The 27,647-nt window shown below is 41.5% G+C and overlaps 2 protein-coding genes across 3 annotated transcripts in view; one reads left to right on the top strand and one right to left on the bottom strand.

Moving 5' to 3' along the window:
* Nucleotides 1–7,069, bottom strand: part of Chd1 (chromodomain helicase DNA binding protein 1) — an 89,080-nt gene extending 82,011 nt beyond the window's left edge. The window contains exons 1-2 of one of the 2 annotated variants that reach the window (XM_090331584.1): nt 6,215–7,069; nt 5,119–5,312 (exon numbers count right to left, since the gene is read on the bottom strand). In XM_090331584.1, coding sequence (XP_090187710.1) covers nt 5,119–5,171 — 53 coding nt within the window. In that variant the 5' untranslated portion in view covers nt 5,172–5,312; nt 6,215–7,069. The remainder of the gene's footprint in view (nt 1–5,118; nt 5,313–6,214) is intronic. The other variant, XM_090331585.1, reaches the window with a different exon arrangement.
* LOC150064170 (uncharacterized) lies at nt 5,540–15,620 on the top strand. Its single transcript, XM_090331044.1, has 5 exons — nt 5,540–5,567; nt 6,582–6,829; nt 6,958–7,651; nt 7,774–7,973; nt 15,423–15,620. The coding sequence occupies exons 1-5, from the start codon at nt 5,540–5,542 to the stop codon at nt 15,513–15,515; spliced, it is 1,263 nt and encodes a 420-aa protein (XP_090187170.1). The 3' UTR covers nt 15,516–15,620.
* Nucleotides 15,621–27,647: the final 12,027 nt, after the last annotated feature.

Raw genomic sequence — 27,647 nt, 5'->3', positions numbered from 1 at the left:
ACAGGTGTGAGCCACTGGAGGCTCAGCATCAGATTTTAATAATCAATCCCTCTCTTTCTTTCTCCTCTCTTCTTTCTCTCTACTCTCTCTTCTCTTTCCTTCCTTCCTGCCTCCCCCACCCCCCACATTCTCCTCGCAATACTGGGGTTTGAAACCAGAACCCTGGAGCCACACATCCCAATCTAGCTACATTTGGTTATTTTTCAGATAAAATCTGTAGTTTTGGGCCCAGGCTGACCTCCAACCACAGCCTTCCAACCTATGCCTCCTAAGTAGATTCTGATTATAGATATGCATCACCCATATCTGGCCTATTTGCCCAGACAGGGTCTCCGCAACTATGATCCAGCTCTGATATTATTATATGCGTAAATCACCTTGACCGGCACTTTCTTTAAATCTAAATTTGTTAATTTCAGAGTAGATTTTTAATTAATTTTATTTTGTCTACTTAATAAATATGCACACTTTAATTCATGCCTGCAGTTACAGATATTCTTTATAATTGACACAATAGTTGTATAACAAAATATTATTTGTGGAATACTGTGTGAAATTCAATAAATGCACACAATATTAATAATTAGGCCAGTTATTATCACGCAAAATTTTCATTAAAAACATTTTCACTAAGCTGGGCGTGGTGGCTCATGCCTATAATTCTAGTTAATTCAGGGGGCTGAGATCTAAGGATCAGGGTTCAAAAGCCAGCCTGGGCACAGAAAGACCGAGACTCTTATCTCCAATTAACCTCTAGAAAATGGGAAGTAGAGCTGTAGCTTAAAAATACAAAACTTAGAAGTTATTGAAACTTTCACCTACAGGCAAGAAATGCCATCATGTGTATCAGTCATCTAACAGTAAGCAAAAACATGATCACATTATACCAATATTTTCCAGTGACTTATTTCACCAGAGTACCTAATCAATGATTTTCAAATTTAAAAGGAAAAAAAATACAGACTGGCAGGTGTGGCTAAGTGGTAGAATGCTTATCTAAGCATTCACAAAGCCCTGGGTTTGATCCTCAGAACAGCAAAAAGAAATAGAGGTGTGGGGATGGGATGGTCTAAGAGGGGAAGGGGGGTTGAGAAGGAAAACATAAAGTAGGAAAAAAGAATTTTAAAACATCTAACCATGATTTCAAATACTTTCATCACAAATAATACAACTCCACACAACTAGAAACAAATGCTCTTGAAATCTTGAGAAAGCTCAACTTCAGTTACATAAAACTTTGTGTTGAGCTGAAACAGTTGTACAGGTGCATCCTGACCCATATTTTCTTTAGTAAATAAGTCTCAAAATTGTCAGTTATGGTATAGCCAAAAGAACTTTTTCTGAGTATTCATTCTTTTAGTCAATTGTTAAACCTCTCTACATAGAAGGAATCAACTCTTCACACACATTTTATGTATATAAAAAGCTAATGCACCAACCAAAAATGCCAAATGATATCTTGATCAATTCTATTTCATTTTATAAACTCCAGAAGAAAGGAAATTCTAAAGTGAAATACATTTTAAATGCTTAGACAGTAAAACTTCACTTTGCTTTAACTATTTACCATGTGTATCAACTTAAATTAAGAGCAGAGAGTATTTCTGATTATTCCGTTTTATCACTTGCAGTTATGAAAACTTTTGGCTTTCACAAAAAAACACCTCTATCTGTAAAGTTCAAATCCCAGTCTTTTAAATAAGTACAATTTCTCTTTACTGCCTTATGCTGTAACACAAGATGAGCAAATAAATGAGATAGCAAAGTAGCTATAAGGGGGGAAATGAATGCTAAATGAGTCTTTTATCCTGAAAAACTCTAAAGCAGATGCAAACTGCAAAGCAGATGTAATTCTATAACCACGTCTCAGAAGCATATAAAGCGTATAATATAGTACAATTAGTAATTCAAAATGATTACAGAAACATGTTTCACAATCACTTAAAGTTAGTATTAATAAATAACATTTTAGCCAGCCACCTGTGACTCATACCCATAATCCTACCTACTTAGGAAGCTGAGAACTGAGGATTGTGGTTTGAAGCCAGACCAGGTAGGAAAGCTTGTGAGACTCTTATCAGATTATCTACCAAAAAAATGAAGTGAAACTGTGGCTCTACTGGTAGAGCACTAACCTTGGGCAAAAGCAGTTCAGGGATGCACCCAAGCCCTGAGGTCAAGCCCCAGGACAGGCACACACACAAAATTACTTTGCCAGGCAATATAAATTGAGCCTGTTATAATCCTGGCTGGTGAGGAGGTATAAATTAGGGGATCTAGAGAGAGGTTAGGGAGTTTGTTAGACTCCATCTTGACCAATGGCTAGAAATAGTGGTTTATGTTGGTTACCCCAGTGAGTGGCATGGGAAAGCACAAACAGGAAGACCACAGGCAAGGCAGCAGCCCAGGAAGTCTAAGATGGCTAATTCAAAAGAAACTGTTAGAATGGTCCCAAGAGGTAAAAGGCCCCATAGAATAGTATGAGATCATATCCCAGTATTTATACAAAAAAAAAAAAAAAATTCTTTGATTTCAAAGATTTTTCATCTGGACTATCAGAATAGCTTTTTATTATTGCTCCTTGCTTTAGGTAAGGCAGGGTGGCAAAGACTACAATAGCAGTCAGAGTATGCCACCAAGTCCTTGATCTACCTGCATAACCAAGTAGAGGACATACTGTCATCTTATTTTCCTGTTTGTTGTAAGCTGGTTCCTGTATTTCCTCTGAATATTTCTCATTATTAGCCATTTGCTTGTTCAGTAACAAGAAAACTGTAATTTTTATAACCAATACTGTACATTTTGAGACATGCTAAGATTCAAAAGTCTTCTGATTTAAACACTCAAACTGTGTTGGTTCTAGGCAAATTGTTGTGTAACTTTGTACTTTGTAATAAGTGATAAGATGAAACTTCAAAATTAGTTCAACACCTTCTCAATTTGTTTAGGAAAATTATGAGAACAAGTTAGTGAAAAAGTGAGTTAAACACTCCTAAAAAAAAAAAAATACTCGATACTGGGGGGGAACGTGGCCTAGTGGTAGAGTGCTTGCCTAGCATGCAGGATGCCCTGAGTTCAATTCCTCAGTACCACATACACAAAAAGGATGGAAGTACCGCTGTAGCTCGGGAGGTAGAGTGCTAGCCTTGAGAAAGCCCAAGGATAGTGCCTAGTCCCTGAGTTCAAGCCTCAGGACTGGCAGAAAACAAACAACAAACAGTACCTTGGTACTAAATGCCTTTTTCTCCCAACAGCTTTTACCTTATTCTCTAAGGTGTTCTTAATACCTAAAAAGTCTACTCATGAAATCTGATAAATCATCTAACAAGGCCACAAATCTCCAAGTTTAAAAATTTCAGGCCAAGTATATATACAACATAATTTTCTAACCAGTTTTTTTTCCCCTAAGAATCTCTCAAGTTTCCTAGGTGCTGGCCATGTCATTTCTCCCTCACCGTAATTAATTGTTCAATTTTACGGTATCCTATTGTATATAAAACATGGAGGTGATTATAAATGAACAATGAAGTTCCAGCCCTTTACAAGCAGTAATCTCATTTGATTCTCAATTTTCAGTGAAACCCTCATTTTATAGCAGCAAAAAGCAAAGCATCAAACATTAATTTACCCTAATTCAAAGTTAATAATTAATAGGACTGGAATTAAGTAACTGTGCAATCTCACTTCAATGTCCAGTTAACTTAATTTTCATAGGTGATATAGATAACTATATGGATATTATTAATGTGCAGGAAACACAAAAGTTAGAGCCAACCAAGAATTTATAGTGTTGGGACCAGGCATGGTGGTATGATCCTGTAATCCAACCATTCCACTAGGGAGGCAGGTCAAAGATCAGAGAGATCTGAATTCAAGGCCAGCCTGGGCTACACAACACTCTAGAAACAATAATCTAAAAAACAAAAACAAAACCAAAATAAAACAGGGAGATACAATAAAGCCACAAATAAGAACCTTAGTTATCAAGAGGTTTTCTTATACATAAAAATGCTTAATAGGGGTATCAATGTATGTGAATTAATGCACCTTCTATCTGGCAAATATCATGTAACCCTTTTACTAATTACAATAAAAAAAATAAATAAAACAAAAATAAAGTTTCCAGCCCCCCCCCCCAAAAAAAAATGCTTAATAGGAGCTGGACATGGTGGATACTATTAGGAGCATGGTGGCCTGTAATCCCAGCTAATCAGGAGGCTTCAATCTGAGGATCACATGGTTCAAAGCCAGCCCAGGCACTAAAGTCCGTGAGATAGTTTTTTTCTGTGTATGTGGCTCTAGGCTATGGAGCCCAGGGCTTTTTGCATGCTAGGCAAGTATGCTACCACTAAGCCAAACTTCCGGCCAAGTCTAAGAGACTCGTACCTCCAAGTAACTACTAGAAAACTAGATGTGGGGCTGTGACTCCAGGGGTAGGGCTGTAGCCTTGACCTGAAGAGCTCAGGGCCCAGGCCCAGAGTTCAAGCCCCAAGACAGACCAAAAAAAAAAAAAAGCTTAATAGTTTATTTCTATAAACTGCATCTTTGAAAAAGAAAACTCATTTATAGATAATTACAACTCTGATGTGAAAAGACAGTAGAAAAGGGTTATAGTAATATTTCAACCACTGTCCAGATCTACACTATCTACATTTTTGGCCATAACAGCAACAGGTATGTTTTCTATCTGTGCTATCCAAAGAGACAACCATATGTAACTATTCAGCTCTGGAAATGTGTTCTGGTGTGACCAATTAACTAAATTTTGGGTACACTGTAATTTAAATAGCTATATGTGGCTAGTAGCTACCATAAAGGGCAGCACAGGTGAAGAAGACAAAATACCAGAAAAAGTTAAGTACAGAAACTTCTACTGTATTTACACGAAAACTTCACTGATAGTCAAATTAAATGTCTTTTACTTGCTTCAGCATAAATATTAATAACAGAAACGATGTGGGACCTCCACATCATTTAAGCTCTCTGAAAACCTTAAAAATTAAAAGCTGAAATATCAACATTTCAAACAATCAGAAGGTTTGGACTGCATAGATAACAAATTTATGACAAGCCATAAATTTAATTCTCAAGTAAATAACCAGTAAATGTCTTGCTTACCTTGATTCTCCACTACTGTTTCTAACACTTTCTTCATCACTCTGTCCATTCATTGTAAAATCAAGAAGTTTTAAAACAAAATATAAATCTTCCCAGTTTAAAAGATGAATATAAATACTGACTCCTTGAATATCAAAAATTCAGGTGTATTTTCTTCAACATTCACAGGTTTCCTGGGACCCTCTTTGAATCACCTAAGGAAAATAAATATTAATAGTAAGAATATTTCCTGTATAAAAACAAAACTAAGTGCCCATTTAGAACTTCCTGAAATCTACCTTAAAGGTGATGAGAGAGGCATTTTTTATTTAAAATATACAAGCTTCTACTCAGGAGGCTGATATCTGAGAATTTTGATTCCAAGCCAAACCAGGCAGAAAAATCCATAAGTCTCTTTCAAAATAACCAGCTAAAAAGCAGTATGACTCAATTAGTAGAAGCATCCCATCGTGGGAGACCTTGAGTTCAAACCCACACGTACCTGTGCACGGTACAAGTGCGCAAGCACGCATGCATACTCATGCATGCTCACACATACATACATACACATACACACCCACACACACAACCAATCACAATCCTGACTACTTACTGGAAATACAGTGTTTTTGACTTAAAAACTTTAAATACTTGTTGAATGTTAAAAACTTCTGGACTAATTGCCACTATAGAGCAACATGTATATGGATTATTACTAAAGAACAGTGGTAATGTAACATATACTATATACATTCCGAAAAGAGTTTTATTTGGCAATCGTCAAATAAAGAGGAATGCAACGGTTATGTTCAATGAAACCTTAATTACTTAAAATGACCTAAAAAAATAACATAAATAGCCCAAGAATAAAAAGTATTATATAATCTTGGTAAAACTGCACATGACAAAATAAACTTTTTCAGCAGGTAAGCTAATAGTGAAGAGAGAAAAAAAATATTATTTATCAGTTGGACTACCAGAAATTCTATGAAAAAAAAACTAAATGGAAACAAAAATAATATATACACTACATCTGACTGTTATAGTAACAAGATTTGAGGGGAGAATGGACTAAGAGAGTATTTTCCACTGAACAAAATTTCAGCACAACACCTACCAGCTCTCCACGAATAAACAAAGGAGATCTCTCCGGCAGGGGAGGGAGAGGAAGAAGCGGGGGAAGACGTCAGATCCTTCCCCAGCCAGAAAGTACCGAGACAGCCTGAGCAGAGTACAGTTGTCCTCCGACCTCGGCAAAAAGAATTCACTCCCATTACTACTCTCACTCTTCCAAAAGGCTGGGGGTGGGAGTTAAACGGGCTTCGGTCCAGCTCATTCCTAGTTAACTCCGCACCGGGATCCAGACTCTCAGTCTCCGGATCTCAGTCCCACGGGCTCCCGTCTCCCGTGGAGGAACAGGTTATCTCAAAAATAACCATACCTACTCGGCATTCATTCCCCAACGTTAAATATTAATTCCGAAGCTAACCAAAGAGCTCCACTGGGAAACACTGGGGTCTCCGACACCCGAAGTTCTCTAACCAGCCGCTCCTTTCCTCAACTCAATGTCTTCCTGGAGAAAAGTTCACTCCTCGTTTCGTTCTCGCCGGTTCACCTTCCTTTCGCCCCTCAAAATGGCCTTCTGGGTACACTGTTAACTTCCTCCCCCGCCGCCACCACCCTCCCTTCTCCGGGGCAGACTTCGGAGGTCCTCTTCGGGTCGCGACGTGCGGCTGGGGAGCACACGGACCTCCCCGCCGTCCCCCCTGGGTCTCAACAATGACTCTCTCCGCCCAAATAGCTAAGCCTCTTCCATCCTGCACTTAGTTTGAGCGGCGGCGATACTCGAAAGCACGTTAGGATCCATCCTGGCCCAAACGTCCAACGTCGGAGCCCGGCGGCTCTCACCAGCCTCCCTCCGGTCCCTCGGTGTCCTCTCCCCGCCTCCAGGGCTCCATCCCGGGCCCACAGCCTTCCCTTCCCGCCTCAAACTTCCCTCCGACCCGCCCCGCGCCCTCCCAGGCTCGCCCGGGCCGCCGCCCCCTCCCCCTCCCCGCCGCTCCCCACGTGCTGGGTGCCCGGGTTCCAGGAGGACCGACGCGGGGGCCCAGTACTCGCCGGTCGCGGACCTCCCCTCGCGGCCTGGCCAGCCCTCGGCCCTACAAGCCCGAGCCGGGCCCGCGGGACTCCAGGATGCGCCCCGCAGTCACCGGCCTTGCCCTCGCAGCTCACACGCCCCCTGCGCGCCCGGCCAGCCCGCCCGCTCGCCGCCGGTCCTTGCTCCCCGCTCCGCCACCAGGGCCTGCCAGCGCCCGGCCTCTGGGCCGCCGGACGGGGAACCGCGCTGTCCCATCCGCCCGCCCGCCCGGAGGGCTCGCGTCCTCCCCGCCACATCCTGACCCACACCCGCCGCCCCCTTTCTTACCGGCGGACGTGAGGACTTGGCGGGGTAGGGAGAGCCGGCTCGCGGGGAGCCGGCTGGGATCGGCGGCCTCCCCCGCGCCGGGGCCCGCGATCTCGGTCACAGAGTCCTCGGGGTCCGGGCGTCTTCGGGGTAAGCCAGAGTCCGAGAGGGAGGGAGACGAGGAGAGCCGCGCAGGGTGAGGGGAGCCCCGGCCCGCGGCCCCGACGCACGATCCCTGCCGAGCGGCTCCAACAATCAATTCATTATAGAAGCACCAGAGGCGAAGGCAGCCGGAGCAGAAGTAACGAGTCGTTGTCGTCGTCGCCGCCGCCGCGCGCGCGCTCCCGCAGCTTATCGGCTCCCGGCAGCCGCCATGACGCCGAGGGAGCGAGCGAGCGCAACCGTCTTCCGTCGTAGCCGCCGCTGCCGCCGCCGCCACCGAGGTCGCCACCGCCTCCGCCTCCCGCGCGACGTAAGCGCTTCAGCTCCCTCCCCTACCCCACCGGTCGCGAGGCGAACGGCCGCGCGCACGCTGAGCCCTTCCTGCTGGGGCGCGGGCGGGAGGAGTGATTACGTCGAGGAAGTCGCGAGAGTCGCTGAAGAGCGATTGGTTCCGGGGCGGGGCGGGGCGGGGACTGGGCGCGCGCACGCGCTCGCGGGCCGGAACGGCGAGCGCGCCCCCCACCGCACGGAAGCCGCCGGACTCTGCCGGCGACCGAGGCCCGCCGATCCCAGCTCGCTCGCCTACCCGCCCTTTAGCGGCCCTGCGTGAGAGGCTCGCCGAGGCACGGCTGGAAGCGGCACGGTCCCCCGGCCGGACCGGTTGGCGCCAAGGACGTCGAGGCCGAGAGACTCGAAACGCTGAAAAAGGAAGCCGGGAGACACTGGGGTGGGGACGAGTTGGACACTGGTCGCGTTGGGACTTGGGGGAAGCGCGTAAGGACCGGACTGGAGAAGCCGAAGGGGGCCGGGACCTTCCGAGACTCGGGGTGCGCGCAGGCCTCGCTTCGCGAGCTCGCGTGGGGGGCCGGACCGGATTCGGAGCGCCGGGAGCCGGGCGGGAGCCGCTGCGTCACACCGGGCCGCCTGGGAACCCAACTGTTGGGCAACCGGGTGTGTGTGTGGGGGGGGGGGTGTCCCTGGGCCTCCGGCTGCTTCCCACGCCGGGGCGCGGGGCGGCGGAGCCTCGCGCTCCCCTCCCCCACTGCCGCGGGGCTGAAGTCCTGCGCGAGTGGAGCACCGGAGGAGGAGGAAGGAAGAAAAACCGACGTCGGAGTTATTGATCTCCGACGATTGGTCTGCCGGTGGCCGGAGAAGCTTTTCTTTTTTTTCCTTTTTTAAACCACCTTTTCTAACCCGCTCCCTCCCTGGAGCGCGTGATGAAGGGTGTGGCGGTGCCACATTCTAGAAAACTTCTTTAAAAGTTTTGTGTGTGTTTTTAATGCTGCGGGGCGGGTAGGGGGGGTGACTTTCAAGCGCGCTGCTGCTTAGTTGCTGCCAGTGTATTAGTTGGGGCACTTACTGCTTTCAATGGCCTAGAAACGGCCCTTTCAAGCATGAAGGTTTCCTGCTTTGCTTAATTTTTTTTTCTCTCCTTTAAACAAGATGCTCATACGCTTCATTTGTTTTTGCGGTCTGCAGATTCTTTTTTTTTTTTTTTTTACTCGAGACTTCTCTCCAGGTAACTCAGGCTATCCCAAACTTAGAGACCCTCCTGGCTTCAACCTCTCTCCCAAGTGTAGAGATGGAGATGTGTTACCGCCCTAGGCTAACTTTACTCCCCACCCCCGCCTTTTTTCCCCTTTGAGAGGATCAACTGTTTTCTCTAGAATGGCCTGAAATTGAAATTCTCTTGTCTCCGCCTCCCTAATAGCCAAGATAACAACATCCCTTCCTTGGTTTAATTTTTTTTTTGTTGTTCCGTTGCTGGGGTTTGCACGCTGGACTTGAGCTCCCCCGTCAGCTTTTTACACCACACCCTCACGGCTGCCCCTCTACCCCTGAAGCCACAGCTCCACTTCCCTGGGTTTAATTTTAGAACTTTCTAGCCCATCACTGTGTGTATCTACACACGATGCTTAGATACAGTACTGGTGGAGGTGGAGTGGAGCAAAGGAAATGAAATAAAAAGGCCTTATTAGAAAAAAGAACTGAGGCCAGGAGTTTGGCCTAGTGGTAAAGTGCTTTGCTTGCCTGTGAAGGGGCGGGGAGGGGGGAGGGACTGAAAGCAAGATAGCTGCCTGGAAAAGATGGCTCTAGTATAGGGCACTAAATCTAGGTTCAAATCCAAGAACCACCTCCAAAAAGGAATTCTGTATCATTTGATTAGATGTAAAGGCCCACCAAATCCAGGAACCACCACCAAAAAGGAATTCTGTATCATTTGATTAGATGTAAAGGCCCACCAAGTATGGCTGGGAATGTGGTTTAGTGGCAGAGTACTTGCCTAGCGTGCATATAGTCCCATGCTGAGCAGTGGTGGTTCACACTTATCTGTAATCCCAACCATCTCCAGTGTGAAGCTTCCCAGTGCAGAAACAATACACATTCAGTAGACACCACAAATTTTGAATTTTGATCTTTTTACTGGGCTAAGGACATATGCAGTAAAATGTTCTTGTGATGCTCAGTAGTGCAAGTGATCTGTACTTCCCAGTAACATGATGGTGAGGCAAACAACTCACACCCTAGTATGTAGCAAAGCTGTGATGTTCAGTTGGTTAGATATGTTTATTCCACCTTTTACTTTGAACATATTCAATTTATCATGGATTTTTTTAAAGTCACGGTCTGTAGCGGAAACGGGAAGATTTTTTCCAAAGTCCTTTGGCAACTCTTGTGAAATTTTCAGTCATCTTATAGTGACGATTTACCTACATTTTCTCTTTCTCTGGTCAATCCTTATTGTTTCCATGTTGAAGCAGAAAGTGAGAAGAATGGCTCCTCAAATTATTTTTCACAACTACATTATTGCCTGATACTCTCCTCTTCCCTCTCTGATATGTAAAATTTGCAAAGGTAATATTTGAAAAAGAATCACTTTGCTTATTCTAATATGTACCACAGCTCATCCACCTTATTTTACCCCCAAGACTAGAACTTGAACTCAGGCCAGGGTGCTTTTTTACACTCAAGGCTAGCTATTCAGAAGGCTAGCTATTCAGACGATCTGAGAACCTTAGTTTTAAAGCCATCTTGGGGAAGAAAAGTCCATGAGACTTGTCTCCAGCAAAAAATGAAGTTGTGGCTCAAGTGTTAGAGCTCCAGAAGTGAAAAGAGCTCAGGGACAGTTCCCAGGCCATGAGTTCAAGCCCCACAACCAACAAAAACAAAAACCCACTTTCTTTGCCAATGAATCATTTCTACCTCTTGTATATTCCTCATTAGAGAGTGCTTAATAACTGTCAAAATCACTTATTTTATAGATAAAAGCCTTTTTAGGCCAATATCAAGAATTTGTGTCCTCAGTACCTCATCCTTTACTTGCCATGCATTCATGAAAGAAGACCTAGCTGTGAACTTGACAGCAGAGTCAATAGTAATAGTTCTGATAAGGCCAATTTTAGCTCAGAATTAGTAATTTGAAAACTAAAAGTTATTAATTTATACTGTAAATGAGCCTAATGGCTCTCATCTGATTCTACTGCCTGGTTTTTGTGAATTTTTTCTCTACTACATTAATAAGAATATTTACATATATCTTCAGTCTCTAAGGAATGCTTAGACTAGCAACAAATTAAAACAACAACTGTTTGTTTTGGGGGCCAGAAGTAGCCTAGTGGTAGAAGAAGCCCTCTGATTCCTCAGTACCACATACACGGAAAAAGCTGGACATGGACTGTGGCTCAAATGGCAGAGGACTATCCTTGAGCAAGAAAAAGTGTCCAAGGACAGTGCCCAGTTCATGAGTTCAAGTCCCAAGACTGGCAAAAACATGAGATTTGTTTCATACTAGCGTAATACATTTAGGAAGTTTTTTAAGCATTATTATATACAAAACTATAGTGACATAGATGTCAAAAAATATTTTAGTAAGAATCATGTAAGTTGAAAAATACTAGAAAAATTACATTTGCTATACTTCTAAGTAATGTTTTAATTGGTATATTGGTATCTTACTCTTTACATTGAAACAATTGTGAAGTATGGGAAAGGTATTTTTTTTTCTTTTTGCCAATCCTAGGGCTTGAACTCAGGGTCTGAGCACTGTCCTTGAACTTTCTCAAGGCTAGAGCTCTACCACTTAAGCCACAGCACCACTTCCAGCCATTTCTGTGTATGTGTATCAAGGAATTGATCCCAGGTCTTCATGCATGCTAGGTACACACTCTTACTACTAGGCCAAACTCCCGGCCCCATGGGAAGGGTAATTTTTATGTCTTTTAGAGGGTGCTGAGTTTCCTCAACCTTGGTTTTCTTGCCCAGTTTTATGTAATCTCTGACTTCAGGATGTGAATTTTAAAATAGTCACATTGTAGCTCAGTAACTGTAGCAGATGTAGGCAGTCGATATTTGTTGTATCACCATATTTATATCTTTCACAATATAGGCTGTATAACCCAGATAGACCTCCAGCTCACCATCCTCCAGCTTCAGCCTCTTCTGTGCAAGAATTCCAGACAAGCACCACAATGTTCAGTGCAGTAAATAGTTTTGGTTTGGTTTGGTTTTCAATAATACACGGACAAATGAGATGCACTAAATGCACAAATCTTCCCACACTCACACGTGTGCATAACACACAGACACACATTATCAGTATCTGTCAAAGAATCTGACAGATGACCTCAGTTCCAGGCCTTTAAGTACTGAGACTTCCACCTTTATTTGCCTACTTTGTTAAATGCTAATACTCAGAGCTACATTCTCCTTTGGCAATTGATAACTGACTTAAAGCCAATGTCTCTTCCAGGTTAAATCTCTCTGTGGGTGTGGGGCTACAAAACACCTAGTTGCCTTAACTCAGAACTTCCTGGCTTTAGGCCAGGAAGCTCAAATGGTAGAGTTCTTGCTAATCAAATATAAGGCTCTGAGTTCTATCCCCTGTACCACCAGAACAGAAAAAATAAAAACTTGAGGCTTCAGGTTTTCACCCACCCCTCTACTTCCCACTGTAGCTTTTTGAAAGATGTAACACATTTTCTCCAAGTGTTTTGGTTCTTTTTAGGCACTCACTAATTTGGTTCTAGGTAAGGATATAACTGTCAGTGACTGTCTTTATGGAAAAGTGCTTCTGTTTAAGCACAAATTATGAGAAGTGGTTGCTAAACTGTATTTACACATATCTACCTGGCTGACCTAAAAAGAAAACTACTTGTCCTAGTTACCAGCATTCCTTCCCCCCCCCCCCCACCAACACACACACATACACATACACCATACTTGCCTGAAGACTGGTAGTAATATTTACTCTGCCCTCTTCAAAGAGGTCTTAGATTCAGTAACTACAAATCTGTATGGAAGTTCAATAATTAGTATACTTATTAAGATGATGTTTTACAACATTATGTTGATACCCAAGATGCTTCTTTGCAGCCTTCCTCCCCAAATGCTTGAGAATATCATACAAAAGGAGACTGAGGATTATTACTTTAAAGAAGCAACACCAAAAAGTGCACTGATTAGCTGAGACTCCAAGCTGACTTCTTTGACCTCTCTAGGAAGAGAATTGTCTTGCAAACTTCATGAGTGAAAAGGTTTTCCCAAAGTCCTTTTGCTTGTGTTTAACATATCAAAAGCTAGGCCTGCTAACAACTGAGCTTTCAAACCACCACCAACCACAATAGGAAATGTGTTGTATTTGAGTTCACACATTTGTTATATGCATGTGATTGCTAGAACAAATGTTTCACACGAAAATACTTTATTCCTTGCAAGGCACCTTGAAAATACATCCAATATTATTTCATTTTTAAAAATATTCAGAGTACAACCCGAACTGTGAGTTAATTAAACAAAAAAGCAAAAACAGAAACAATAACCAAGGGGTTTTCAAAGAGAATCAGTTAGATGGCCAAAGAAAAAAAGGTTAATTTTGCTTCTGTAGGAGGGGAAAGACATTTGTGGGAAGGGGGTGGTGGAAGGAGCCTGGGAGAATAGCTTAGAAAGATAAACGTCAGATTTCCATAATTGAGTTAGAATTGAACACAAGGGAAATACATTGAAAAATGAGTTTTATTAATATCAATATCTGTTTTAACATCTCTACAATTGAAGTCATAGAATCTGGGGGAAGTGACATAAGAGGATCATGAGATTGAGACTGGCCTGAATCGCAAAAACAAATTTAAAAAAATGTAATTAAGTATGTATATGTGTGTATGAGGTAGAGACAGCCACAGAGGGAAAAAGCAAACCTACTGTAAAAATAGAAGAAAGGAGATGCCAGAATGTCTGTATAATGATGATAAGCACAAGATGTCCTACAATTCTAATGTGACCGAAGAGGCTATGACTGACACTGCGAAGGCAGACAATGAAGTTCTTTTGATAATGGTTTGATAATGAGAGAATGGAGAGGAAAAGAGAAGGGAAAGGAAAAAAAAAAGGAAAATAAGTAGAAGGAAAGGAGGCCCAGGACTGGCAAAAGAAAGAAAAAGGAAAGGGTAATTGATAACCAGTGATAAAGTAATACAGCTTTGTGGCACCTTGAGAAAGACTTGGAAACAATTAACTATATCTAAGGGGAGGGGGGACAGGAGGAAAGTTGTGAACGATGAGAAGAAAATGATAAATGTGGAATAGGTAGAAAAATGCACTTCCATATTATAAAAGTACTTAATGTCCCAGATATAATTACATGACAAGTCGTATTCACTGTAGATAGTAGAAGTTTTTTGTTTTTTTTTTTTTTTTTGCCAGTCCTAGGCTTGAACTCAGGGCCTCAGCACTGTCCTTGGACTTTCTCAAGGCTAGACCTCTACCACTTGAGCCTCAGCACCACTTCTGGCTTTTTTCTACGTATGTGGTACCGAGGAATCGAACCTGGGTCTTCGTGCATGCTAAGCAAGCATTTTTACCAGTAGACCATACTACTGGCCCCAGAAATTTGTATTTTTATATTGCCTCCACTAGCTGTCCCACTCACACCTTGGAGGCAACTACTAGGTTAAAGTTTTCTGAAATTTACATTTTTCTTTCCTGTCAAAGAGTGGAAGAACTAAGAAATATGATATAAAAAATAAGTGAGCAGTCCTGGTGGCTCATGCTTCTAATGCTAGCTACTCAGGAGGCTGAGGTCTGAGGATCATCGTTCAAAAGCCAGCCTAGGCACAAAAGTCTGTGAGACCATACAACCAGAAATGGTGCTGTGGCTCAATATGCTAGAGCACTAGCCTTGAGCAGAAGAGCTCAGGGACAGTGTCCAGGCCCCAGGACTGACTGGGAGGGGGGGCGCACACGTGCACATGTGTGAATGGCACATGACTCTTAATGTTCTTACTGCAAAGCTTCAATAATTACTGCTTACCAATCTTATTTTATCAGCCTCCATAACCAACAAGAAGGAAGGAAGGGAGGGAGGGGGAAAGGGAAGGGAAGGAAAGGAATGAGAGAGTTTGTTACATGCAACGCGGATGAAGTCTGAAGATACTATGCTAAGTGAACCAAATTATACAAAGATAATTCATGATTCCATTTACAAGAAATAGCTAGAATAATCTTATTCATAGGAGCAAAAAGGAGTATGGGAATTTCTAGGGGGTAGAAATGAATCTGTAGGCATAAGGTTTCAGTTATATAAGTAAGTTCTGTAGATCTGCTGTAATATATGTTCCTTGAGTCAACTAAGGTATGCTGTAGTTAGCCATTTAGAGTTATCTCCTATACTGTGTTCCAATTACAATGAAGCAAAAAAATAAAGACAAAGGAAAAGAGACCTACAAATAGTATGAGCTTATCCACTTATCTCTTCTCCCCTCAGGTTTCCAGCAATCATAGCTTGAATCTTCCAACTCTGCATCCATTTGTCAGTACTCTACATCACAGACTATTTACAGCACCAACTGTGTCTTGAATTCAAGCCCCAGGACCAGCAAACAAACAAATAAAAATAACCAGTGAAAAAAGAGACAGACTGCACTAGTGTATACCAGGTGTGAGGTCCTGAGTTCAAACAGCCAGTACTGTCAAAAACAACAGGCCAGGAGTTTGGCTTAGTGGTGGAGTGCTTGCCTACCTTGTATGAAGACGGCTTCAATTCCTTGATACCACATACATAGAAAAAAAGCCAGAAGTAGCCGCACAGTGGCTCACGCCTGTAATCTGAGCTACACAGGAGGCTGACATCTGAGGATCAAGGTTCAAAGCACAAAAGAACCTGGGACCCTTATCTTCAGTTAGCCTCTAGAAAAGGAGAAGTGGGGCTTGGCTCAAGGGTAGGGTGGTAGCCTTGAGCTGAAGAGCTCAGGGACCTCATCCAGGCCGAGTTCAAGCCCCATGACCCACCAAAAAAAAAAAAAAAAAAGCCAGAAGTGGTACTCTGACTCAAGTGGTAGAGCTCTAGCCTTGCTAGCCTTGAGAAGAGCCAAGAACAGTGCCCAGGACTAGCGGGGGGGGGGGGGGGGGGGGGAATCAACTATTAACAAAGCAAAAAATACTAAAACTAGGAATTCATTAAAAGATACAAGGATGGACGTGGTGGTTGCATGGCTGCATTCAGCATTTGGGAGATTGAGATAGGAGAATCATGAATTTAAGCCCTGCCTTGACTCTCTCAAAACTCAAACAGGACCCACCCAGAGCATGACCTAGTGGTGCTTGCCTAGCAAGCATGAAGTTCTGGGTTCCATTCCCTGGTACCACATACACAGACAAAGCCAGAAGTGGTAGTGTGTTTCAAGTGGTAGAGCTCTAACCTTGAGAAAACTCAGTGCTCGGCGTTCAAGCCTCAGAACTGGCAAAAAAAAAAAAAAAAAAAAGAGGGAAAAAAAACCACATAAGCAATTCATAGAAAAAACCATTTGCAAAGTTAGAGCAAAGAAATGTTATACATGAATAAAAGCAGGCAATAATTAAAAAATTGATAAACTTTAATAGGGACATTATAAAATTAGATATCCAGTGGAGCAACCAATAGATGAAAAAGTACTTAATATCATTAGTCAACAGAGAAATAAAGATTCAATCTAAAAGAAGCTACCCAGTGAGAAGAGTAGTTAAAAATATTGGGTAGATGTGAGTTTGAGTTCTGAATGTAGGTGTCAATCTGCAACTATTTTTTTTTTTTAATTTTTGCCAGTCCTCGACTTGAGCTCAGAGCCCGATCCCTGTTCTTGGACTTTCTCAAGGCTAGAGCTCTACCACTTGAGCCTCAGCACCACTTCTGGCTTTTTTCTATGTTTGTGGTCCTGAGGAATCGAACCTGGGTCTTCATGCATGCTAGGCAAGCACTTTAGGCCAAACTCCAGGCCCTAAACTATTTTTTTAATAGTATAAATTGTTACAATTTTTTAGAAATAACATTGTATCACAAAATAAAATGTATACATTCTCAATAAAGAGCCATTTTAGTTTCAGGTTGATGCACACATATAGCATTAAAATTACACTGAGGGCTGGGAATATAACATAGTGGGAGAATACTTTTCCAGCATATTTGATCATGGTTGAAAACCAGGCAAGGCAGAAAAGTCCCTGAAACTCTTACCTCCAACAAACCACCCAAAAACCAGAAGTGGACCTGTGGCTCAAATGGTAGAGCACTAGCCCTGAGCACAAAAAGGCTCAGGGACAGGCTGTGACTTTGACTAGTGGTAGAGTGCTTGCCTAGCATACACAAAGACCCGGGTTCGATTCCTCAGCACCACATACATGGAAAAAAGCTAAACGTGGTGCTGAGGATCAAGTGGTAGAGCTCTATCCTTGAGAAAGTCCAAGGACAGTGCTCAGGCCCTGAGCTCAAGCTCAGGACTGGCAAAAAAAACAAAAACAAAAACAAAAACCTCATAGTCACAACGTTGCTTACTGAAAGACAGGAGCTAAAAAGAGGTTGAGATGCCCGATTGCATTAATGAAAACTTCTTAAGTAGGGAACAAATGATATTCAGAAAAGTTAAGGTCATTATAGACAGAAGAGACTGAGTAATGCTTGTGATTTGCGACACTGAGAATCAAACCCAGGACCTCCAATGTACTAAAACTCTGCTGGTCCTCAAGATTAGGGTTTTTATCGTGTCAGATAATTAGGAATGTCTAGCAGCCATGCTGAACCAAAAGTACCAGCATCTAGCTCACTAAGGTGAGTCGATGAGGGGGGACGGGAGGGGGCACATGAAATATACAAGACTCTGAGAAGGACAAAGCATTAAGACATTTTTAGAAAAAATGTAGATATAAAGAACAGGAGAAATGCTTTTGAGTCATAAATGAAAGCAAAGATCTCTGTCCATATGTTATTAGTCTGTTTCTAATAATAATTGCTGAAAATTGTTTCAAACATTTACAACAAAATAAACTTACAAATTAATTTCCAATGTGTTTTTTTCCCACCATGATATCATTAAACCTATGTTTTATAAAGCATCTTCTATTTCAATTTTGTAAAAATCAAGAGAATGCTATCACTTTTCCAGAAGAACTGCCTGGAGAGGTGGGGGAAGGAATATAAGGTCACTCTTGCTACATAGTGAAAAGCTACATATGTTTAACTTACTAAAGAGAAATTTTGATGCTCCACAGGCTTTTTAAAGGATTACTGGCTCTGGAATGGGACATAAATCTTTAAATTGTACACAACTTGAAATATATTGCTATTGTTATGAGCTGTTTAAATGACAAAGTTTTACTTTGACTTTTAAATAAAGCATTTAATATGCAATTTGCTTAATGTACAATTGGTTTCCCAGCAACTACTAGAATATAAATCTTAACTGTGGGAACACACTATAAGGTATAAAGATATTTTTACATAAAAGTGAAGTAGTGAGTCCTTTTGGGGGGGTGGGGAAAGGGTGTAGGGAGGAGAGGGAAATCTGGAAACTTTTTAGCAAAATGCCCTAAGATTATCTGGGAAGTTTGCAGCAAAACCATAGTTCGTTAAGAAAATAGCTTAATAAAGCCACTATTTTATTAACCATAAACTAATACACCTACATAGGGACTAAATGCTCCAGATCAGAACCATAGTATTGTGATAAAGTGTACATACCATGAAACTCATAATAACAAATTGTATATAGTATAATATGTAATTATTATTGTTATTTTTTTCCTGTACAGGGGTTTGAACTCAGGACCTCAAGATAACATCTTGGCTTTTTCACTCAGATTGGAGTTCTATGACTTGAGACACAGTTCTCCTTCCTTTATTACTGGTCTTTAAGTATGTAGATTAGTGTTGTCAAGCAGTGTTGTGTATCTATTCAGGAAGATTTTCATCATCTGAAATTGAAACTCAGCATAAACACTTCCCAAAAGTCCTCATAACTTCCATTCCATTTCCTATCTCTACACATCTGATTATTCTGTTAGGAACCTTAAATGAGTGAAATTATGGTGTTTGTCCTTTTGTGACTGAATTATCTCAGCATAATGTCCTCAGGTTCATCCCAGTTGAAGTATGGTCAGAATTTATAATAAAAGTTTGGGCAGGGGCCGGGAGTTTGGCCTAGTGGTTAAAGTGCTTGCCTAGCATGCATGAAGACCTGGGTTCGATTCCTTGGTACCACATACATAGAAAAAGCCGGAAGTGGTGCTGAGGCTCAAGTGGTAGAGCTCTAGCCTTGAGAAAGTCCAAGGACATTGCTCAGGCCCTGAGCTCAAGCCCAGGACTGGCAAAAAAAAAAAAAAAATAAGTTTGGGCAGGTTTATTCAAAAAAATCCCTGTGACACCAGAAGCCACGGCCTAGTGGTAGCGTGCTTGCCTAACGAGCAGGAAGCCTTAGGTTCTATTTCTCGGTACCACATACGTAGAGAAAGCCAGAAGTGATGCTGTGGCTCAAGTGGTAGAGCGCTAGTCTTGAGAAATACTAATGACAGTACTCAGGCCCTGAGTTCAAACCTCAGGAAGGCAAAAAAAAAAAAAAAAAAAAAATTCCTGTGTGCTGGGCGTGGTGGTCCGCGTCTGTAATCCTAGCTACTCAGGAGGCTGAGATGTAAGGATAGCAGTTCAAAACAAGCCCAGGGAACTAAAGTCCCTGAGACTCTTATCTCCAATTAACCAGTAAAAAAACAGGAAGTGGCGCTGTGGCTCAAGGGGTAGAGCAGTAGCCTTGAGCTGAAGAGCTCAGGGACAGCGCCCAGGCCCGGAGTTCAAGCCCCACGACAAAAAAAAAAAGTGGGGGGGGGGAAGAGGGGGAGGGAAATGGGGACCAAGACATGTGAAAGGGTATCAATGTATGGGAATTAATGCATCATTTATCTGGCAAATATCATGTAACCTTTCTATTAATTACAATAAAAAATATATTTAAAAAAAATCCCTGTTGATGCTTTGTCAGAAGGCATCTAATCTATAACTTAATTGAGGAACATATCTCTTCTGGAAATTTGGCATGTGTCAATCAAGGAATCAAGGACGGTTTTAGGTCTGTGAGGAGATGGAGGGGTGGGGCGTGTGTGTGGCAGGCCACTGTCCTGAGGGCACCAGTGTCCTGAAGGATGCTGTTAAAGCCAAAGAGGTTTGCAATGAGGTTAGAACATAGACTCCTCTGATGCGTATGGAGATAAAGCTGCATGACATCTACAGCATCCTCTTAATTTTCTTTTTTTTTTTTTTTTTTTTTTTTTGGCCCCCTTCTCTTTCTGGCCCTGCTCGCTCCGGCCCCGCTCGCTCCGGCCCCGCCCCGCTCGCTCCAGCCCGGCTCGCTCCCGCACGCTCCTGGCCACTTGCTTGCTTTCGCTCTCTGTCGCTTGCTGCAGTCTCATCTCTGCCACTTCCGGCTTGGTTGTGTCTCGCCTCTGCCACTTCCGGCTTGGTTGTGTATGTAGGATACCGAGGAATCGAACCCGGGTCCTTGTGCATGCTAGGCAAGCACTTTAACCGCTAGGCCAAACTCCGGGGTCCCATCCTCTTAATTTTCAGAAGAAGTTTAGTATGGGGTTTTTAAACAGAAAAGATAATAAGCATAGTTAAAATGCGTACCATTAGAAAATCTGGGTAGACAGTGTACAAACATTATTTACATTCTTCCTCTAAATTTTCTGAAAGTCTGGAATCATTATTATTACATCTAAAACTTACAAAATAATGTACATCTAAAAAAATGAAACATAGATCTCTCCTATGACCCATCCATACTCCTGGACATCTACCCAGAACATCACAAGCCAGAATACCATAAAGGCACTTGTGTATCCCTGTTTATTGCTGCACTATTCACAATAGCCAAGTTATGGAAGCAGCCCAGATGCCCAGATGAGTGTGCCAAAAATGTGGTACCTATATAGAATGTGGTACCTATATAGAATGTGGTACCTATATAGAATGGCGTTTTACAGAGTTATTAGAAAGAATACTATTATGTCATTTTCAAGGCTATGGATGCACTTAGAATAAATCATAATCAGGGCAGTAAGTCAAGCTAAGAAACACAAATGGCACCTGTTTTCTCTCATATGTGGAAGCAAGAGCTAAAACTCACTGGGACATGTTAAATTATACAGGACTATAGACACTGACACACAGAACAAAAGAGGATTTTCTTAGGAGAAGAACACAAAGGCACAATGCCTATGTGCCTCTGATCATAAAAGACAATATTTATTGAAGTGAACTCCAGGAAATGGAAACAAAAAGTTTTTTCTTTGCTTTTGTTTTCATTTTCTTTTTTTGTTTGTTCATTTATCTGCCGCCTTTGGGAAGACAAAGTGGAACACAGAAATGGAGGGACTAAGGTTGAACACATGCAGCAGTGGACACTAGACATTATGTTGAAAATGAACTCTACAGCTTGTGGATAGGAAAGGGAGGGAAAAACTGGGAAAGAGAAGCAAACTCGTATATTCAATATTTTAATTAGATAATTTACAGGGCCATTCATTCACAAACTTCCTCAACATCTGGCACGAAAAATCATTAAAATGGCATGATACAATACAAGGGGACTTTCTGTTTCTGTTATTTTACAAGAAAATGGGGTTTATGGCACTTATAAAATATTATTAGTGTAGCTTCTTTTAGACTTTTTAACATTTTACTGTCAATTTTTATTTATGCTGTGAATTAATTGTACAAGGAGAGGTTCATTGTGATACTTCCATATATGCATACAATGTATCCCAGCCAATTGGAATCCCAGTCAGAAAAGAATTCCTTTATCTGTAACTTCCAGAATTAGTGGTTTTTTTTTTAATATAGTTTATATAAGTTTTAGGTCTTATTTTGAGTTGTTTGATCCTTTCCGAGTTGATGTTTGGAAATGATGTGAGACAGGTCATATCCAGTCTCCTGGAAGTAAGTAGTCAAATTTCCCTGCACCATTTGTTGAAGAAGATGTATTTTCCCCACTGTATGTTTCGGCTGCTTTGTTGAAACTTAAATGGCTATAGCTGTGCTGTTTAACTCTTGGGTTTTCTATTCTATTCCATTAGTTGCCAGGTTTCTTTTTGTGCCAGTACCAAGCAAAGTTTTCTTTGTTGGTCATGGGGCTTGAACTCTGGGCCTGGCACTGTCCTTGAGCTCTTCAGCTCAAGGCTATCGCCCTATCCTTAAGCCACAGAGACATTTCTGGTTTTCTGGTGGTTTATTGGAGTCTCATGTTCTTTAGTGCTTGGGCTGGCTTTGAACCGAAATCCTTAGATCTCAGCTTCCTGAGTAGCTAGGATTACAGGTGTGAACCACTGTGCCCGGGCATGACAGGTCTTTTTGCTCAATCAATTTTGCTGATTAACGTTTTTTGTTTTTATATACATTTCTGGATTGATTTTTCTTTTTGCCAGTCCTGGAACTTGAACTCAGGGCCTGAGCACTGTCCTTGGGTTTTCTCAAGGTTAGAGCTCTACCACTTGAGTAACAGCACCACTTCCAGGCTTTTTCTTCCACGTATGTGGTACCAAAGAATTGAACTGGGTCTTTGTGCATGCGAGGCAAGCACTCTACCACTAGGCCAAACTCCCAGCCCCTGGATTGATTTTTCTAGTATCATGAAGAATATGCCTTTGATGAATGTTGCAATCAAATTGTAGATTGCTTTTGGCAGTATTGCCATTTTCACAGTATTAATCCTTCTAATTCATGAGCATAGGAGTTCTTTCCATCTTCTGTTGTGTTATTAATTTTTTCTTCAAAGTTTATAGTTTTCACTGTCTATATCTTGTAATTCTAATACCTAGGTATTCAAAGCTATTGCAAATACAACAGTTTTCTTATTTCCTTCTCATTTTATTCATCAGTGCATATAAAAAAGCTGTTGAATTTTGTGTGCTTATTTTATATATCCTGCTACATTTCCAAAGATGTTTCTCTAGAAGGGTTTTTTTTTTTTTTGGTGGAGTCTCTAGGATTTGTAAGTATAGGATCATATTATGGACAAAGAGATAATTTGACTTCTTTCCTTATCTACTTTTCCTTTATTTCTTTCTCTGGCTTTATTTATGTGAACAGAAATTCTGATAGTACACAGAATAAGAGTTGAAAGAGTGGATACCCTTGTCTCATCCTTGACATTAGGGGACATGATTTCACTTTTTACCATTTAATATGATGTTGGTTAATGGTTTCTTGTATATAGCCTTTATTAAATTCTGGGATAAACGCTGTTCATTCCCAGTTTCTTTTACACTTTGATTTGAAAAGATGTTAACTTTTCTCAAAGGCTTTTTTTGATGATTGTGATTTTTGTTCTTGGCTTTGTTTATGTTACGCATTATTACATTAATTGATTCATGTATGCTGAACGATCCTTAGATTTCTGGGATGAAACTAACCCCATGGTATATAATCTTTTAATTACATGATTGAATTCAGCTTTTCAAAAATGTACTGAGAAGTTTTAAATTTATGAAAGTGACCGGACAATAATTCTCTTATTGTTTGCATATCTCTGTCCCATTTTGGAATGAATATAATACTAGCACTTTGGCTCAAGTGGTAGAGAGCTAGCCTTGAACACAAAGAGCCTGAGGAGCCAGGTGTTTATGGCTAAAGCCTGTAATCCTAGCTGAGAGAGAGAGGGGGGGGGGGAGGAGAGAAGAAAGAGAAACAAAGAAAGAGGGAGAGAGAAAGGAAGGAAGAGAAATAGAGAGAGAGAAAAAAAGAAAGAAGGAAAGAAGGAAAGAAAGAAAGAAAGAAAGAAAGAAAGAAAGAAAGAAAGAAAGAAAGGAGGAAGATTCCGCAGTTAATTTTCCAACCAATTAGGATTGTAGAGTAGTAGAAATGCTCTAACTGCCTCTAAGCCTCACCACGGCTCTCTTACCTCATCTAGAAATGAGATATATATTCCTTTAAAGGCTTGGTATTTCCCCTAGAAACTTCGGACATAGTATAGAACAATTCAATAACCACAGGAAAATTCTAGAAGCTATTCAAATCACAATCTTCAGATCTCAATGTCCTGAGTAGCTAGGATTACAGCTGTGCAAGATAAGCCACTGGCGTCTGGCTTATTATTCCTTGTGTGTTTGGGGGGGGGGATTATATAGGGCTTGAACTCTGGGCCTGGGTGCTGTCCCTGAGCTCTTCAGCTCAAGGCTACTACCCTACCTCTAAGTCACAGCCCCACTTCTAGTTTTCTAGTGATTAACTGGAGATAAGAGTCTCTCATTCTTTAGTGGTTCTTTAGTGCTTCGGCTGGCTTTGAACTGCGATCCTCAGATCTTAGCCTCCATAGTAGCTAGGATTACAGGAATGAGCCACCTTGCCTGGCTTTATTATTCCTATTTTAAAGAAAAGAGAGAGAATAAAAGACTTGTCCTAGGTCAAAGTAAGCAGAAGTAATTCTAGAACGCAGATAGTCTAGCAGTATGTATCTCACATATTTTGCCATAGACCTATATCTGAATTACCAGGTCAATGCATTTGAGAGGTTGAAGCTCCCTGTGGGACCCAGTTTCTCTCGCTCTTCTGTATGCCTCCCCCCTGCCTGCCTGTAGCCATACTCAGAATGAGGGATTTCTGCTGAAGGTATGACTCAAGTGGTAAAACACCTGCCTGCAAGCCTCCAAGCAAACACCTGGGAAGTACCAAAAGAGGAGGAAGAAAAGAAGATAGGAGTGGCAGAAAGGTTCTTTTTCTATTTTTTTATTTATTTTTGTGGTGCTGGGAATTGAACCTAGGCTCTCTCTTAAACTAACACACTCTATTGCTATAACCTCCGACCTTACCTTTGTTCTTAACCACTGCTTTTTTTTTTTTTTTGGTTGGTCTTTGGGGCTTGAGCTTGGGGCCTGAGCACTGTCCTTGGCCTTTCTCAAGGCTAGCTCTACCACTTGAGCCACAGCACATATCTATGTATGTGGTACTGAGGAAGTGAACCCAGGACTTCATGTATGCTAGGCAAGCACTCTACAACTAGGCCAAACTCCCAGCCCCCTTCCTTGCTTTTCTTAACCCATAGTTTACACACATATAGGGACCTTATTGTAGCTTGAGTTTTCTCTGCAACTATGCCAAGGATCATGATTCACTATATTTATGTCAAAAGTTTTAGTCTTTTCAATGTTAACCTTAAAACTCCTATAACACAGTTGGGAAAAGTTCCAGAGAGTCCGAGGACCTACATATGAATTCATACCCCCAAAAAAGAAAAACAGAAGTTCCTACAATCAGTCATAATCAATGCAATAATTTATATCTAAGTTGATGTCTTGAGGATTATGATTATTGTACCAGACTACTCTTTCTGGAAAATGGTTGAGAATTTAAAAAATGATAAATTAAATTAAGTCAGTACCAGAAGTATGGCTCAAGTTGTAGAGCCCTAACTGAAAGTGAAAAAGCTGAATGAAAGGGCACACACACACACACACACACACACACACACACACACACACACACACACAAACAATTAAAAATAAGTAAAATAGATGTAGCTTTTTTTTTTTTTTTTTTTGCCAGGCCTAGGCTTGAGCTCAGGGCCTGAGCACTGTCCTTGGACTTTCTCAAGGCTAGAGCTCTACCACTTGAGCCTCAGCACCACTTCTGGCTTTTTTCTATGTATGTGGTACTGAGGAATCGAACCCGGGTCTTCATGCATGCTAGGCAAGCACTTTAACCACTAGGCCAAACTCCCAGCCCAATAGATGTAGCTTTAAAAATTATAAGTAAATGTGCTTGCAGCAAATGCATTAAATCCATTGGAGGGACGATTCAAATGGAGTAGTTCCTTCAAAATGCAAAGACATTCCTCTTAGCATAAAAACAAAAAGAGCTGGAAGTGGTGCTGTGGTTCATGTGGTAGAGCACTAACCTTGAGCAAAAGAAGCTCAGGGACAGTCTCCAGGTCCTGAGTTCAAGCCCCAGGACTGGCAAAAACAAAACAAAAATGAAACAAAAAACCCCAACAGCACTAAAATTCTTCACTGATCAAAATGAATTATATTCATAAACTGCTTTGATAAATGGCATGTTGTTTGTTTAACTACAAGGTGTAATATTGTTGTTATTGTTACCTCCCAAACCTTAAGTGGTAAGTATGTACTCATTTTTAATTACATCAAATGTTAGTGGTCAAAATTTCAAATTATCAATCATGTTCCTAGGTTGGGCTTTGGCATCCAATCCAGGGCAGTGAACTAAATGTTCAATCAGGAATATGTAAGCTTCCAAGCTCTTATGTTGGCCCGAAACAGGCCGAAAGGTCATTTTCCAGGAATGACATCTACTTTTGTCTAGAAAGCTCACTACTTGAATGGAGTTAAAGACAAGACAAGATGAGTGTGAGGAAAAATAAATCACAGGACTCAAGGGCATTTCATTTAGAGGCCAAATCTGAGCTCATGTGAAATGTAATCTCCTCAGTATTTCTAGGACTGCCATCGTTTTGCTGGAGTTAGTTTGGGACAAAAATTCTGTTTCAGAAGGATACTTTCCCCTGAACAGGTGGTATACAACTGTCATCTCAGCACCCAGAGATACATGAAGATCTGAAGTTGGAGGCCATTTTGTGCTACAGATTAAGATCCTGAATCAAAGCAAAGCAAAGCAAAGCAAAATAAAACAAGAACCTCTACTGTCCATACTATACCAGCTGCATTGGAGGTTGCAATTGGCATTGCAAAAGTACATACTCCAAAATTAAGAAATGCTATGCCATTGTGGGAGTATTAAAATGGTCATCACTCCCAAAAGTGTCTCCTAGCTAAGAAAAAGTCTAGAATACTTTCTGAGTATCTTGCTAGATGGTAGTACCAGTAGCTAAAACAAATAATGAACACAGTGTCATTTTGTAGAGGAATGTGATGGATACAGTTTGGGTTTGTAGCTAGGTCAGTTGTCTTTGATGTCCAAAATAAATGTCCAGTAGGTAATTGGGTATGTTGGGCTAAAGCTCAAATTTTAGTGTAGGGATAAAGACTTGCAAGATAAAATAATAAAGGTAGTAGTTTAGAACGCAAAAGGATCTTTAGATCTTCTGCAATTCTATGACTTTATAATTATTCCTTTCTATACTGTTGACGATAAATTTAAATTTTGCTAGCAGCATGATGTTAAAAATGGGCAGACTGGATGTCATTCTCCTTTTGTGTCTTCTGTGGTATAATACATGGATCCTGTGTTTAATTGTTCTATGTAAAGGTTTTCTTTTCAGGAATGTTAACAGTGCAGGAAAGGAAAGGGTGAAGGGCTGTTATACAAGATTCTTAGCAGGAACTGTCTCCAGGCAGATCTCACACTCTCACATTTAGTGTCTTTTATGGAGTTAGGAGTATATATACTTCTAATGAGTGCTTGTTAAAGTTAAAAGCCTCCACTCTCTTCCTTTCTCCTTTCCTTCTCTTCCCTTTCCTTTCTTTTTCTTTCCTCTCTTTTCTTCTCACTGTATTCATTTTTACATTATCTTTCCTTTCCCTTCTTTTCTCAGTCTTGTTCAGACTAACTATAATATAATACTGTAATAAAGATAACTGGCACCATCGTGGCCACATGGTAGACAGCAGGGAATTGGGTTTAGCTGGCAGAATCTTGTCTTCATGGTGGAGGCAGGGAATTTCCACCCAGATGATGGGCTTGCCTGAATTCCTTAAGGTGGGGAGGGGACTTTACTGGACC

The sequence above is a fragment of the Megascapheus bottae genome, chromosome 4 (genome assembly GCF_031878675.1).
Source record: "Megascapheus bottae isolate mThoBot1 chromosome 4, mThoBot2.hap1, whole genome shotgun sequence".
NCBI lineage: Eukaryota > Metazoa > Chordata > Mammalia > Rodentia > Geomyidae > Megascapheus > Megascapheus bottae.
This window is presented reverse-complemented; position numbering and strand designations above follow the sequence as displayed.